The sequence below is a fragment of the Bemisia tabaci genome, chromosome 3 (genome assembly GCF_918797505.1).
Source record: "Bemisia tabaci chromosome 3, PGI_BMITA_v3".
Lineage (NCBI taxonomy): Eukaryota > Metazoa > Arthropoda > Insecta > Hemiptera > Aleyrodidae > Bemisia > Bemisia tabaci.
Genome location: NC_092795.1, coordinates 3,501,947 through 3,519,215, shown reverse-complemented (window position 1 = coordinate 3,519,215; position 17,269 = coordinate 3,501,947). Strand labels below are relative to the sequence as shown.

At 41.0% G+C, this 17,269-nt stretch overlaps 1 protein-coding gene across 4 annotated transcripts in view; it reads left to right on the top strand.

Annotated features, from left to right (window-relative positions):
- LOC109043284 (inactive dipeptidyl peptidase 10) overlaps positions 1 to 17,269 on the top strand; it is a 445,954-nt gene that overhangs the window by 367,892 nt on the left and 60,793 nt on the right. For all 4 annotated transcript variants that reach the window (XM_019060431.2, XM_019060429.2, XM_019060428.2 and 1 more), the window contains one exon: positions 8,075 to 8,149. In XM_019060431.2, coding sequence (XP_018915976.2) covers positions 8,075 to 8,149 — 75 coding nt within the window. The remainder of the gene's footprint in view (positions 1 to 8,074; positions 8,150 to 17,269) is intronic.

Sequence of the window (17,269 nt, the reverse complement as noted above, 5' to 3'; positions counted from 1 at the left end):
TTTCGCTTATCGAAAAACTTGGTGTATGACGTCATTCACCAAGGTAGTGCATATCGTCGTCTCTTCCAACTTGTTTTCATTCGTGTTTCAAGTCGAGCAAGCCGAGCAAATAGACTACATTTTGCAATTAGGAACTAAAAATTCGAGCTTAGTCTAGAAACAACGTACGCACCATTAATTTCGACATGCACATAAGTGTTCTTACGGATGAGTCAGAATTTGTAGTTTCCAGTTGTAAAATTTAGTCCAAATGTTTGTATCACTCATTGATAAAAGCTTAAGTCATAAGAACACGGCTATGTAACTGGCGTAACTTACCCATTGGATATTACCGTTGTTGTTCTGTAGTGTTTACATACTGCACGCGATTGGAGGAACATGTCAAAATTATTACGGAAATTCAATTATAAACAAGTTAAAAACAAAGCGGAATATGATGAGGCCGCTCTGTAAGAGAAGGTTCCATATAATCGTGCTATCGAGCTTAATCGAGCACATAAAGTTAATTTTCTCTGAAAGTCCATTCTTCACTCTCTCTCTCTGCTCCTCCATAGCAGGGCAGAATAAATTTAGGTAAGATTGAACGGATGGATATTTTTCAGCACCATTAAGCGTTCAGCAATTCAATTGTGCAACAGTTTAACAAGATGGTTTCAAAAAGCCGTCCATTTTGAAAAAAAGATTAGCCCACTTTACCATTATTCAATGCCTTTCATGACAAACCGCGATAAATATAAATTACTTTATCAACATTTACTTCGCTCGAGATACTGTGTTTGTCTCATGTTTTATTGTCAAAATTTCAATGAGTGTATGCTTTTATGAGCAACTCTCATCCTACTCGGACTTGAAGCTCATTTCAAAAAAAAAAAATTAGTTTTAGATAAGTCTAACTATCGCTGAATGCTGGGCTCTTCAATGATATCGTCACATTCGAACCTCCTGCTTGTTTTTTTTTTTTTTTTTTTTTTTTTTTTTTTTTTTTTTCAAAAATTTGTTCCCATCTCATGAAATTCTGTTTTTAGACTGACAAAGATGATGCAAAAGTATACCTTGACTTGAGCTACTTTTGTCAAAGATGATTAACCAGTGATCACTGATCTGCCGTTCGGTAAAGAGTACATGCCCATTTGGTATTGCAAAAATTGTGCATTTCGGCTGCACTTTTACTCCAATAAAATTCACCGATCATTGCAAATAAAAACTCAGGACTACCCTCTAAAATTGTCTACCTTTCGTAAAGATACATGTCTCCGATTGACAAAGAAATCATACATCGAAGGTTGCACAATTTTAGCAACGTCGAATGCAAATGCTTCCTTCTTCCGAAAGATCCTGAAAATATTACGGCTAGTTTTTATCTAGGTATTTCCGGTGAGGAAAATCCAAGGATTTCTCGACGAGTCGGTGACACTGTAATTCCCGATCATTTTCAACTCATCGTAGCGCGGCGAAAAAGCTCGGGTGATTCCAAACGCGTCAAATAAGTTGATGCAACAAAGAGCGGCGTGGTTGCCAATTCGCTCGTAATTACCATTGTATCGCCAACATATCAACTATTTTCCATCATGAGGGTGGCAACACCGACAAGCTTGCATTTTCTATCACGTGGATGCGATGCTAATTTCAAAATTTGAATACAATCAGCCGCTCCATATTTCGTCACTTTATTAAACTGCAGGCTCTGTTTTTAAGTTAAATCGTCGCTCCTCTAACGAAAGGGCGTATTTCAATGTTCACGTGAGCCCTGTTGTCCATGAAACTCCAGGCTTTCTGGGGCTCATGTGGAATTAGAGATACGCCGTCATGTCAGAGGAACGACGAAATGCGAGGCAATCCCTACGTGGGACGTCATGGATGAAAAGTGGATTTAATTCATTCGTAATTACATTAGTGGAGCGTAATTTAGGCCGTGAAGCCGGCGCGGGTCTTGGGATTTGGGATTTAGCCGATTACACCTACGTGAAATTTTGCGAAAAACACGGTGGTGCCGCGGTGCAACTATGCATAAAATAATAATACCGTGTTTTTTTTTTCATTTTAATTACAAATCGATATAATTCGCATATTTAACATGAAAAATGTCGATTGGTGTTTTTCTGTTATCTACGAATGTTCCCTATGTCCCTCTCGTAGCAAGGATCACGAAAAACGGTCAACTTTTGCTAGAGCAAAATTAAGAGCAAAAACAGAACTTTAGACTTTTTTTTCGAAATTGTAAAAACTGCACTTATGCGCCTCGTCTTCCAAGCCCCTCAATTGCGAAATCAAATTCTCTGAATAGTTAGAAGAGAAATGTTCACGAGCTTCCCTTAAACTTTATTAGGGAAACTCGATAACGGCCGATGGATCAAACTGCGTTCTTCTCCATCGCGACAGAATTGATGTCTTGAGAAATATTGACAGGATGCGAATGCGACGTTCATCAAGGCGCCGTGATACAGCTATTCGTACTCTATGGATGTGCGTGTTGCGTACATAAAATTGGAAGGCGCTCTGGCCTGTACGATCTCAACTCAACCGTCACGGAGTTCACTATACACTCTTCTGAGTGTGCATATTTGGACGGAGTTAAACAGAAAGGAACCAAGCCACATCGGGATCGAACGGAGAAAAGGAGGTTTAAAGTTTGGCTCCTGCATAAGACTCAATGTAAAAAATAAACTTCAAATTCAATTTCTGCAAAATTTTCTCCAACGAAAACTTTGAATTTTTGGCGATAGATAGTAGAGCAGTGGTTGAGTTCAAAACCACTTATAACTCAATTTTGCCCAAAATGTGGGTTGGTTCCTTTCTGCTTAACTCAGTCCATTTATGCCATGTTTTTAAGGAGGGAAAAGTGTCTATTCCCATTATAGGCAACATAATCAGCACCCTAATCTTGTTCTTTTATTTTTGTATTTTATGATACTCTATATTTATTCACCACTGACCTGTGAATTGCCGGCGATTGCTAATTGCCTGCGACATATCGATGTCGAGGTGATACGCGGAAGGAAAAGCAGAGCCGCGTCGTGAGTCCATAATTCGAGGAGGAAAAAGGACGAGGAGCAATTATCATATTATATGTTGGTTGAGTGCTCAGCGGTGGCCGGAAGAGGCTTGCCACGCCGGACAATGTCCAGCGTAAAAGCGAGCGTTTCCTCGTTTCGTTTCGTTTCTCTCGAGCTCCTTTCCAAACAGATAACCTCCCCGGAAAAGCTTCCCTCTCTAAGTCCGCTCTCCACACCTCTATTCAGCTGGAAAATATTATTTCCCCCAGTCCGGAACCCTGCCTCGGGCTCAGTGGCGCGTCGTACTTTGCGACTAATCGATCGATCTGCCACCTACACCTATGGCGAAAGATCGATCATTAGGGCCGACCTTGACGGACGATTCTTTACCATGGCTTTAAAGCGGATCTCGAAAGCTGATGTCACGCCTCGCCACCTCGTTGCAGGTTAATCGATTGATTTGCCATCTGGACCTGCGGGAAAGAATCGATTATCAGGGTCGGCATTGATAATCGATGTTTCAAATGGGATTGTATTGGAGGTCCATGATTCAAGCTTCGCTATTGCGTGGGCTGTCCGAAAGAATTAATTCCGTCGACCACGGGTGGATTTAGGATTGAATTCAAAATGCTCTTTCCGTCTGCAGGCAAGAGGATCAATTCGCGCTCCAACCCCACTGAGAGGGAAAAAATGCTCAGGTCTATGTGGAAAGTTTTTCAATGGACGTGTAAATTGCTTCGTTTACGAGAGGATGGTGCAAGCTACTCCATGACGGTGGCGCACAGTGGAGAGAGTCGATGGGAAAGGTCGGATAAGATGAGGGAACTGTAAAGATGATCTCTTCGTCAATGATACTTTGAAGTTTAAAGGTGGCTCTTTTGATTTTTTCGTTGAATTTTATTTAAAAAACCCTTTGAAATGTATGGCGAGACGAAATGAACATCGCAATAGGAGGATTGACGATAAGAGCCAAAATCGGCTCACTGCCGGGATTCTCAGTTTATTTCGATAGTTTGCAGTTGATAACGCATATTTCAAAGAGTCTACCGCGTCGAGCAGAAAGGAACCAAGCCACATCAGCTATTGCCAAATTCAATTGGCCCTTTAATGTTTTACATGAAAGTGGTTGTTCGGATTTTTTCGCAAATTGCAGTGAATTTTCTGCATAGCACGAAGCAAATGCCTTAATATTTTCAAAAGAATCCGCACGAACGTCATCTTGTAGAAATTAAATTGCCCGGTCAAATGGCAACAGCTGGTGTGGCTTGGTTCCTTTCTGCTAAACGTGGTCCAATTGGACCGCATTTTGCAATTTGGACCTATAAATTCTGGCTCATCTGAAAAAACACTTATGTGCCTAGGAAACTAATGGCACATACGTTGTTTTTAAACCGGGCCGGAATTTATAGGTCCAAATTGCAAAATGCAGTCCAATTGTATCTCGACAATATTTAACACTTCTTAGCTTCAAAATAGAGGTCCAAATCTTGGTTCACAGGCGAAAATCCACAAAATTAAGTTTTTTTTTTAGTTTATACGCCAAATATCATGCTGGGACTTAAGGTGACAATCCATGAGGCTTAAATATGTGTTTTGTGTCCACTCGAGTAGTTAAATGTGTGGAGATGCATGGTCAACGGTCAACATGGGGCTAGTCATAAAATCTGACGTGGAACACTGAAAAATCCCGAATTTTTGTGGAATTTGGCTTTCCATAAAATATAGGTCCCGCTTTGAAGCTGAAGAGTGTGAGTTTTTCCGCGTCACGAATGTTTCTGTAAAATATGCGTTATCAAACTCAAAATATCGACAAAACTCAAGATTTCAAGGTTGGGCCAATTTTTGCCCTTATCGCTATACCCCTCGCCCCTTGTTCGCAGCCCTGGTCATAAATTGTATACTCAACCTTTTCCAAGGGCTCGTTACACTGTGCGCCGATTCCTCCGGGTTTGTAATGCTGTTTCCCCTTTTTTAAAATCCGTTTCGAGTGATCGATTTTAGATGAGGCAGCTCGTTTTGATAAATATCGATTATTTACCGTAAGTTTAAATGACCGTAGACTAGTTTCATCCTATAGACATTGCCCCTGCAATCCCGCATTCTATAATTTTCATCAGCTTGTTTTCAAAATTACTCGTATTGAAACATCTTTGATGCTGCATTTGTGCAAAAAATATTAGATAACATGCTTAAGAGAAAGGATAATGGAGATAATGCATGTGTAAGGAATTTGCGATTTGACAGTTGATTCTTATGTAAAAGTTCGCGAGAAATACGATGGTGCCACTGGTTTTCTCTGAAATCAACTCCCAAGCTCTAAAAAAGCTCTCAAGTTGAGGTCAAAATGGAGGGGATATCCCACGCTATCCTGAGAGTCCACATCTACATCAAGACAAACTCTTCATGCAAAGATAGGGAGCAAATACATTAGCAGTGATGCTGTGTTTTCACTTTTAGAGTCCCCGAATGAAGTGGCAGCCCTATCAATGTATTTGCTCCCTATCTTTGCATGGAGAGTTTGTCTTGATGTAGGGGTGGACTCTCAGGATAGCGTGGGATATCCCCTCCATTTTGACCTCAACTTGAGAGCTTTTTTTGAGCTTGGAAGTTGATTTCAGAGAAAACCAGTGGCACCATCGTGTTTCTCGCGAACTTTTACGTAAGAATCAACAGTCAAATCGCTATTTCCTCACACATGCAACATCTCCATTGAGGTTCATAACTTTCCTAAAAAAAAAAAAAAACACTTCATCGAATCAAATGTGACAACTCTGGAATGTTCATACGGCGTTTGTCCTCAACACGGCAGTGTAGGTAACGAAAACACGCGGAAGGGCGGGAGGAGTCAATGCAGGGCCAAAAGAAGAAGCAGCTTTCCTGCAATCTGTATTTGTGCCCTTCGCGAGTCTTAAGTAGTTTCAGTTGCGGCCATAAAAGTGAGGTTTTCTTGTGTTGTTCCTCCTCTTTCAGCCCGACGCGACGTGCTGCTGCTCTCCCGCTTTGTTTTACCCCTGTTGTTCTTCCACGGGTTCTTTGTATCCCTCCAAATCCAGAAGCTTTTCAGTGTTCCTCTATCGAACTGCTTTTAAATCGCCCCATTTCTTTCGATCGTATTTCAGCGCCTCCAGGCTCACGGCTGAGTGACTCCGACGTTTAAAACAGTGTTCGAGCTAACTATGTAACTGCAGTATGCTCAGCGGCGATACTTTTTAGAGACCCTGTGCACCAGTGGCGCGGCGAGAATGATCGATTATGCATATTTCCCCTGAGGCTGTGATGAAAAATCGATTACTAAGTTGTTCCGTGCGAGCACCCTGTTTATTGATCCATAGGTTTAGATGAAAGATCAATCGATGTATCGCAAAGCACGCCATGTCACTGCTGCACACTTAGAATCTATGCAGTATAATTGAGTGAGACAAGGTCCACATCATAGCGCTCACAGTTCCACTGTCGAGCCGAAGGAAAACACTATAAGATCCTCCAAATTTTGCTAAATTTTCAATGGATAAAATATTAAATGTTGAGAAAAATTATGAATATTTATCCTTGAAATTTTAAGCTACTTCAGCTTTGGTTAAACCATATTTAAAAAAACTCAAACTTTACAGCATTTTTATGTTCCCTTGGGAAATTCTTAATTGAAAAAGCTTTTTATGGCCTAAATGAATTCCTTGAAGTTTAGTGCTGAACTGAAATTTTATATCAGTAAAAAGTCATACACAGTGTATGTAATGTGATGTATTGTATAATAATCTATCTTGACCTGTAGCATTGTCAAATTGTTCTAACTGTATACTAAAGTGAGAAAATACAAATAATATAGTAAGTTATGAACAAAATTCTCTGAAAAATTGGAAGAAAAATATCTAAAAATTTCTCAGGAAAGTAATTTTTTTATCGACGAATACTTGGCAACAACCGAAAGTTCATACGACGCTTTCCCTCAGTATGGCAGTGCAGCTTTGAAGATGTAAAAAACTTTCCTCAAGAAATTCATTGCATGTAATAATTAAAAACTCAGCTTCATTCACACGAAATTCATCGTCAAAATCAATGTCTCAGCGGCATCCTCAGAAATAAGAGAGAAGTATTCAAAGTTGAGCTTAGAGAGAAAAATTTATCGTTGAATTTATCATCCACTGTCCACGGTAAATATACAGTTAAGTACTGAGGGAGGCAGCAATTAAGGAAACTTTTACAATCTCTAACAATCGAAAAAGTTTTGATTTGTCACTCGGGATTCTAAGCAGGCGATGGAGTGTTTGTCGTTTATCTTTTTTTAAAGTTTGATAGTAAAGTGGTATTGAAATGGATCTGGAGGGATAAAATGGAGCTAAATTAATTATTTTAAGAACCGAGACTCTTAATCCTCAAAGTTTTACTCACTATTATGCCTGTTCCCTCAATCATCGACCATGAGCTAACGGGTTGAATTTCTGTTCTTCTGAAGTTAAATGTCATATAAACTTGAGCTTGCCTGAAAATTGGAATCGAATGGTCACTCATTAAAGAATATTAAAGCTTGTTTTCTTGTGATCTCTATCGAGAAAAATTCGCTGAGACGGAATCTCAGATCTTATTTGATTGATTGTAAAACGCGCATTTTCAGTATTAACTTGTTTGCATTCCGGTGAAGAATGTAGAACAATATGTTTTGAGACCTCGGAAAAGTCATCTCATCACATTCAGACATCGAAAATCGGAAGTCTTTTTTTGCTGGCAACTAGTGCAAAACATCTGTTTGGCTGTCTGCGGAATAAGGGACATTTTTCAACCAGGAACGTCATTTTTCGTGATTTTCAGGATTTTTCCCCTGGAAATCTCCTTTATGGGAAATTTTGGACCGAAAACCCTCTTTCCTCCCTTTTTCAAGAAAAATTTCTGGTCGTGCCAATGTAGGTCTATGTGCATTAGTCATCATGTAATGTGCCTTTTTTGATGTCTCAGTGTCTCAACGTATAATTCAACTATCAGCCGTCGCAGGCAAGTAAGAATTTTCCTGGCCATCAAAAATTGCAGTTTTTTTCATTTTTCCTCCTAGTTCAAAATTCATGGTCATGCTTTCTTGTTTGTTTCAGAGGCAGTTAAACGCTGCGGAATTTTATGTATCCAGTGATATTAAATACGTCCTTCTCGTATCTGACGCTAAGCAGGTGAGTGCTTCACTAGTCTTAATATCTATCGCAAACCGAGTGAATGTAAAATCAATTGGACGTATTTCTGTCAAACGGAACTATGTGCATTATGACGTGAACCCTGTTATGCATGGATTCTTATGGGTCTCAGGGCTCATGTCTGAATGCACATAGTTCCGTTTGATATAAATACGTCCAATTCGTCGGACTCAGTGAATCAAAAAGCTCAACGCTGAACTTTTAGGTAGCTTGAAGTCTTGGCTCTACTGGCCAACGAAATATGGGCCCTTAGCGTCGACACCCGTCTATTACTTTTACTCCAAGTGCGAGATAAAAGCGAGTAAAATTTATTGGCTCTGGTCGCGTGTAACAATATCAAAAAGGAAGAATCTGGAGTGTCAAATACCACAGAGCACTCATAATCCTGATGATTACACTACAAATTCGCATTAAGGCACGTTATACATCGTGTAGCGTAAAAGTTATTTTCGGAGATCAACTCTAAGATTCGCCTAATGATAATTGCTAACCAAAGACTTGAGTAGTACGCTCAGAAAACCTCATCTGAATTACGAAAGCTCATCGTCCAGAAAAGAGCCTACCCATTCATCAGTTGTCCTTTGGCGAATTTTGAGCTTAGAAAGTTGCACATCAATCATCATTTGGAAAAAACGCAGAATCAACGTAAAATTGGACTAATAATAAAGCCGTAAGAATATTAACATAAAGTAAAAAACCCGGGACGTGTCGCGGTGTCACAACCGCATTTTCAACCGGCCAAAAGTGGAAAATTAAAAGAAACACACTGAATCTCACCGCTGTTATTGTGACACTGAAGTTTTTGCGGCAAAAACTTTGCTTGACCTCTGATGAACTTGACTTTTGCCCTACCCATTTCATTGCATAGATTTTTAGTGCGAGTTCTCTACAACATAGTGTCTTAGGAAAATTATTAGACTCTTTTTTTTTTTTTTTTTTTTTTTTTTTTTTAAACTCACTGCCAACCACCGTTACTAGGCTACGGTGATCCTGGCGCCACGCTCGGATCTCGGGTAAAATCCGGGCCCAGCGCCACAGAGTTTGGCGCCACACTCCAGGAAAATCCTCAAATTTCTCTTAGGTAAGTTTAAAACCGCTTATTTGTTGGTGCAACCTGCCACAAAGTTCAGCTTATAGTTGACTTTCCGCTCATCTTCGACTTTCGTAAAAAAACTGCCCAATCAACTTTGATAAACTTTCGAGTGTGGCGCCACACACCAGCGCATGATAAAATCCAGGCCCAGCGCCGATGAAAATGTAATCTTCATTCCCGTTTGTGACACTGTGAAGACCTAAAATACGGGAGCCAATCAGCAAGGGATTCGTATTTCCTTTACGCTCAGTATGAAAGGACTCTAACATCGACCACTCGCGAAATTCTTAACCCAGCTCTCGAGATAGATCGAGAAATGGGAATGACAGCCGCTAGTCATCAAACGGCAGAGTTTAATTCTTGACCTTTTACGGGTTCTTTTCCTTGTCAGCTCTGTCAAATCGGGTTCTGCAGTGAACGGTATCCACTCGGAGAAATTTGCCTCCATCGGATGCACGAGACTGTCAAGTGGACTTCATTTTGCAATTCGGAACCACAATTTCCGGTTCAGTTTACAAATAACGTATGCACCATTAGTTTCCCTATGTGCGTAAGTGTTTTTATGGATAAGTCAGAGACTGTAGTCCCAAATTACAAAATGCAGTCCGAGTGAGGCTCAGTGTTTTCCAATGCGAGCTCCGTCTCATCCGAGGTCCCCTTAAAAATGCAGGCTCTTGTCACCCGTCCATCAGGACTAGCGCCGCGTCAAGCGAGTCCCGAACGGATAAAAATAGCGGCCACGTCCCCCCTCCCCCCTCTTTCTTACCCCCCGCCCCCTTCTTCCTCGTCCCCCCGTCCCCGATACTTATTATTTATACGGCGTAGGAGTCTCCACTCTTATCTCCCCGCATCCGATGCAAATTCCGACGGATAACAAAGAGGGACACATAGTTATGCGCATTGTATCGAAGGGAAGGGAGGAAGAACAGGCGGGGGGGGGGGGAGTCGCCGAGAAAAAAAATGAGGGAGTCTTAGAATAGTTTCGAGGGTTTCTATTACTCCTCGCCTGTATAACAACGTGCATTACGTTTCGACGCCTTCCCCCCCCCCCTTTCCCGCAACGCCAGAAGCGATGAAAGGAAAGTCCTTCTTTTTCGGATCTGCGCTCTGGGATATCTGTTTCGCACGTTCGTCTTTGGCGCTCTCGAGTCAACATTTCTTTTCTGACGTTGGACGAGGTTAGGCGACATGCGTGATGATTCATCATCTTATAATGATATCAGGGGGTGTAGTAGCCCCCTGACCGCTTTGCTGTTCAATGCAGACGGGCGAGTAATCGACGGTGAAACTACCAAACCACGTATCTCGGTTTGCGACGTCGCAGACTTTCTGTCATACTTTATTTTTTAAATGAAAAACTACTTAACGTCTAGTCTTGAAAATTTCTGTGATTTTTCCTCTCTGTGCGGAGAAAATTCTGTGAAAATTTCAGGGAATGCTATTGATTTGGTCGACTTCAAAAAAGTAAAATGCGAGCGTAGATTTTTAAACAGCGCAAACGAGATACGTGGTTTGGTAATTTCACCGTCGTAATGGAAGATTTGCAGGCGTCTGAGATTTTGTGAATTTCATGTTCAAAATGAAACGACCAGGAGAACTGGCCGTGTTTATGCTAAAAGAAACTATGCGGAAGTGGAAAGATGGGGTGTGCTCGTGGAAACTGCATAAGAGACAGTGCAACATTGGCTATAGTTCCTTTTGAGAAAATGGATAAGCGGGATTTTCAATTAAATCAAAAGGAACTGAGCACTAACTCGTGAGCCGTGGACATGCGACAAAAGCCTTGTGGACAGGGCTCATGAGTTTCTCCTCGTCCCGCCCGGTCCCGATCGTTGCCGCTGACGTCACTGGCGCTTTTAAAGTCCCATTCATTATTATGGCCCGAGCACTAACGAGCACACCCCATCTTTCCACTTGCACATAGTTCCATTCAGCATAAATACGTCCAACTGATCATGAGGATGTCCTTGGTTTCTAAATTGGACAATTATTGGAGGAAATATGGAAAAATGACCTAATCTGCCAATATGCGTGTGTTTAAATGAGAAATGCCACCGGATCACTTCACGATGCGGCAAATTGCCTAACTTTGAAATCTATTTTTTCGCATGTTGCATTTTAGAAACAAAATTATGAAAGATACCGCGACCTCAACTCATTATGCACCCTCAGATGAAGCAATACGATTTGAGTGTTTGGTATACGCCGTAGAAGCTGAGTTTTCCTTCAATCCGGAGGCTATGTCATTTCAGCCACCTAGAAGTTAGAATAGTTGTATCATGTATGAATACTTTTGAATGTCGCTTCATATGTAGGTGAATAAAATGTATACCAAGAAAAAGTTAGTTTCCCTTCAATATGGAGGTTATGCAATTTGAGTCATTTGGAAGCAATATAGTCGTGTTTCGTACATATTAAATTTTGAAGTAATCTTTAAATTTAATTTTCCTCAGGGGGAAAACAAGATCGAAAATAGTGGCGTGGAGTGCTTTGCGATGTATCGATTTACCTGCCCTTTAAACCTATTGAAAAGGATCGATGGATAGGGCGCTTGCAACGAACACCTCCATTATCGATGCTTTACCATTAAAGTTTCAAATGGGAAAATATCGATTATCGCTCATTCACGCCTCGCCACTGTTCGAAAAATCATACTTTAAAAAAATGTAAAGTTACGCTGGTATATAGATGAATGAATCCAAAACTTGATGACAAATAAGGGAATAAATAAAAAATTAAAAGTTGACAAGTAAAGATTCTTTAAACGAAAAAAGACACCTCAAAATGAGAATCATCCGATGCCGAGAACCGCGGTGAGTGTCTAAAAACTGAGCATAAAAAAAAAATCAATCCGCACAAAATGCGGGGGGGGGGGGGAAGGGTTAGCGGCGTGGGATTGTCTGTAACTCAAGAGAAAAGTTAGGCAAGAATAATTTTAGGAATTTAAGAGAGAACGAGGCTTGAGAAAAATTAGGAGCAAATTTGAAACGACAATATGAGCCCTCGATAATAATTATTTTCCTCTTCCGCAGTAGAGCAAACAAAATTATGAACTACCGGATGGAAGAGGCCATTCAAGCAATATGTGACGCACTTCCGAGGAGGAGGGTGAGTTGGACGTTTAAGTGCATTACACGAGGCGGAAAGGGGGTGTGGATCAAAGAAACAGAGGCCCTCCTTCCTTTCTCATGAAACACCGCCTCTCGAAAAAATCATGTGCCGTTTTGGGAACGAAATGGGCGCAATTAGGGAGGATCTATTCACTGTCCAGCCCTTAGGAGCTGATAATCGGGATTAATCGACAAAGCTATGGACAAAGAAGGCAAAGGGAAAACGTAGCGATCTTATTGGTTATAATGAATGGTTTTCTTTAGAATAAGGGGGAAAATGGTGGAATCACATTATTTAATCGTTATTTCGAAATGGAAATCACATTGAGCTCATCAAAAATGTTTGAATTGATTCTATAACGCACTTGAATGGTTTGTATTACGCATTTCCAAGTTGGTCTCCAAAGCGGATACTTGTTTTTTTCTGAATCTTGTACTTACAGCTCTAATGCAGGGACCATTACGTTACACAATTTCTCAGTCTCCAGCAATAGGCTTTGCTCAAAGAGAGTTGTAAGAAAAGTCATCCTGTAAATAGGAAATCTTTTAAAACAGCTATCAGCATTTGTCGAGTATAATTTCAATCGTTTCTCGTAAAGCATTTGTTTTATTCCTCGTCAGATGAAAATGCATCGAATTGATTGAAACTGTCGCGAAATAGTGACGTAAGAGTTTGCGAGATCGTTGTATTTGTTCACGTAGATGAGCTTTCCCTCAAAACGAACCAAAATGCTGGCAGCTCGCGAAACATGATTCCTGAAGAGCCGAAGGCATTGCGTATCGAGAGACCTACCTATACACGGCGCTTTGGGAATAGCTATTTTGAATCAACCGAGCTTGGCTGATTCTTGCATTTCCGGCGAATCGGCGAATGATGTGTACATGATGCGTGTTGACGAGTGCGTTCGGGGCTACATCATGTAGTCTACATGCGGAAGGGTAAATACTGCCGTGCTAAGGAAGAACGCCGTATGAGCCTTCAGGCGTTGCCAAGTTGCCTTCGATAAAATTCAAAATTACTGGGAAAGTTATTAATATTTTTCTTCCAATTTTTCAGGCAACATTGTTTGTAGATTAATCTTGAACATCTGAAAATTTCTAGGTAAAATGTGCATAACTTTCTTCTAAAAACAAAAGTTTATCGGAGGAAATTTGGCAACTCTCGAATGTTCATACGGCGTTCTTCCATGGCACGGTAGAATAGGACCAATGACGGAGCTCGCCGAACGGAACGGCGGGCTGCCTAATTGGCAAACAATTATAGCGATGGAAATCAATTATTCATGATCTTTCAGCCGTGCTTATAGATTATACATAGCGCTATGCGCTGAGAATCTATTCTGGTCATCCTAAGGAAGAACGTGGTATGAACATTTGCGTGCTTCCTGATCCCCCTCTACAAAATGTTTATTTTTGAGGGAAGATACGAATAAAATGTCTTGATATTTTCGGGAATACCTAGGTATACCTATGAATGTCTTCCTTAAAAATATAATTAAAGAAAAAAATTCACTAAGTTTCTAGAAAATTGAAGTGTTACAAGATGAAATATGGCAACTTTCGGATGCTCATACGGTGTTTTTCCTTACTTCAGTTGTATTTCCCTTGCTACTGCGCGGCACAACCCGTGGGAAACATTTCGAGCTCTAATGTAGGCTCCTTCGCCGCTCTAAGGAATCACGCCGTGTAAGGGATTTATTTATATCTCGGCATCCTACTTGACACACTCACATGAGTTTAACACTTTATGAAATACATTCTATTTCGATAGTGAAACTGCAAAAACATGCCTCAGTTTGTGAGGCTACACCAATGCAGGCTCCCTATAATGATATTTTTTCCAAATGGCAAAATATTCAACGTCCGACCCTGATTTTTGCCCTTGGCGGGAAGAATCTTCTGTGCGACAATTTCAAGCCATAATGTTACTACTTTCTGCTTTGATAAAATAAACTATCGGGCCGAAGCACGAAACCACCAATAACGCAACGGCTACGAAGCGACGCAACTCTGAATAGAGTCTTACTCCTAACGTTGGGTTCAATTCTTTGATACAAATATTTCAACTCCTGAGTGTTGCACAGTATCAAGCACAATTGAAGGCGTTTTTTGCCCGATGTAATATACGCAATGACGCAAGGACAAGGCGACGATGCGACGCAACGCTAAATGGAGTCTTATTACTCCTGACGCTGGGTTCGATTCTTTGATACAAATATTTCAACTTCGGAGTGTTGCGCAGTATCAGGCGTGACTGAAGGCGTTTTTAAGCGTTTCAGTGAAAGATACTTATGACTTTTTGAAAGAAAGTCTGACCATCTCTCTTGCACATGTTTTGTTTAATTTTCTCTCGTTCTACAACAGTATTCTCTGAAAATTTAGCGCCGAAAATTCGGGCAGTATACTCGTGAAAAAATGCAACACGAGTGGAGATTTGCAAGCTCCGCAATCAAGATTCGTGGTTTGGCAGTTTCAGCATCAGTACGCAACTTGAATCACCATTACTGTCTCAACTTTGCAAGCTATCTTTTGAGCTGAGAAGTTAATTGCAGAGGAAACCAGTTTCTCGTGAAATTTTGCGTGCAGGACTAGTTCTATGAGTCGTAAGTCCACCACTCTTGAATGAAATGCATTCAGCCCGGTCAAGTTTTACAAACTTCCTTCCCCTTCTTTACACTGCACTCGTAAAATTCCCAAGTCGCGAATCGGAGCGACGAGAAAACCCCTCGGTCGTTTAAAACTCGTTGAAATTAGTTTAAGTAGCGCCAGATCAGCCGCAGCAAACTTTGGTGCTTCTCAGAGCGAGGCATTCAAGTTCGCGGACCTGGAATACGATCTACTTCCTTTATCGGTAGGATTCGAAAATTATAAATGTGATCATTGTGTTCTGCTCAGAATTGTAATGAGAAAACATGCATTGGGGCGGCAGTCTCGTCTGCGAGCCGATTATTGAGATCGATAGATAAAACCATAGACAAAGAGGACAAAAAGGATATGGAGTGAGCCTATTGGTGAAATTGAGTGGTTGCAATGGACAAAGGAGGTAGGTAATAGACTAACTAACGGTAATCCACGAGAGACCCTATAGTTAGTCCAGCATTTCCTCGCTTAGTCTATGAGAACCACCCATTTCAACCAATAAGATCTCTTCATAATTTCTTTGTCTTCTTTGTCTATCGCTTTGTCTATCAATTTCAATCATCAGCCCGCTGGTCATCAGTTCCCCGAGAACAACTATCGGGCCACAGCACGAAACCACCAATAAAGCAACGGCTACGAAGCGACGCAACTCTGAATAGAGTCTTACTCCTGACGTTGGGTTCAATTCTTTGATACAAATATTTCAACTCCTGAGTGTTGCACAGTATCAAGCACAATTGAAGGCGTTTTCAAGTTTCCCGAGACACTATGGAATTAAGCCCACAAGTGATGTACTGAAGATAGATTCGCAGCTTTTGTGCAATGCATTCTAGGTACAATCGATTTATTTCAAATTTTAACCTGTACGTCAGTGACGTGGCGTGCATCGTGATGTATCGATTGACCTGTCATTTAAACCTATGGAAAATGGTTGATAAACAGAGTGTTCGCAATGAACACCTTAATAATCGATTCTTTACCGCAGCCTCAAATGGGGAAATTTATGATCGATATGACGGCAGAAAAACATATATTCAAACCAGTCATCACATTGTAGTCATTTCCGATTAGACTTTACGACGTAACCTCGCCTCAAGGCAGTGAACCGATCATTGCATGTCTGAAGTGAGTTAGGAAATTAATCAGATAAATCACCGGCAAGTCGCCAGTTTTGAAGTGTGAAGTAATAATAAAACATATTGTTCTTTCACCAAGTGATATTGCCCTCATTTATCACAAGTGGACGTATTTATGCTAAATGGAACTGTGTGCAAGTAGAAAGATGGGGTGCGCTCGTTAGTGCTCGGGCCATAAGAATGAATGGGGATTTTAAAGCGCCAGTGACGTCAGCAGCAACGAAGCTGCCCCCTTCGTTGTTCTCGCTCGTCCTTAACTCATGAGCCCTGTCCACAAGGCTCTAGATACATGCCCATGGCTCACGAGTTAGCGATCAGTTCCTTTTGATTTAATGTCAAATCCCGCTTTTCCATTTTCTCAAAGAAACTGTATCCACTTTTACATTGTTTCTTATCCAGATTCCACGAGCACACTCCATCCCTCCACTTCCACTTACAAAGTTCCATTTGGCATAAATACGTCCTAGTTTCATTTAAAAAGTCCACTATTGAAGGTTTGTAGTCCTTATTTTAATTATTTCGATGCTTTGAAAAAGATCAAAGTAGTTTTTCTCTTCCCACTCACACGCCAGGTCCGACAGGAGGATCCAGCGTAACCTGCCTCTCTGCATGAACTGAGTTCAAAGAGAGTTGAAAGTTTTTTGGCACTTTTTTTCCCTCTTTTTTAATTAGAGGCCATCGGGTGGTTTTAAATTATTACACGGCTATCCACGAGATTATACGTGGGACTGAAGCTAGAAAACAGCTTGCCGCTACCAGGCTCGGCCGGGCGACCCGGGCGTGTTGCTCTTGTTTCAAAATCGCTCCGGAGAATTTAGGACGAGGCAGTAGCCGTTTCAATTTGTCCCATCGATTTTTAGCTCATTATCAGGCTACTCACCTGGCTTGGGAACTAGAGTAGCTGAGCATGAAAAAATAGGAAATGTTCAATGAAAGGGTACAAAGTAGGAAATGCACTGAAAAAAATAATATGCCGATTTAGCATCTAGGATGTCAAAAAAGTGTCTGGTGATCCTAAGATGCTACTTTGATTGCCCACACAGTTGAATTTACATTCATAGGATGTAAAGTTAACTGCGAGGGCAGTAAAGGCAGCATCTTGGGATCACCAGACACATTT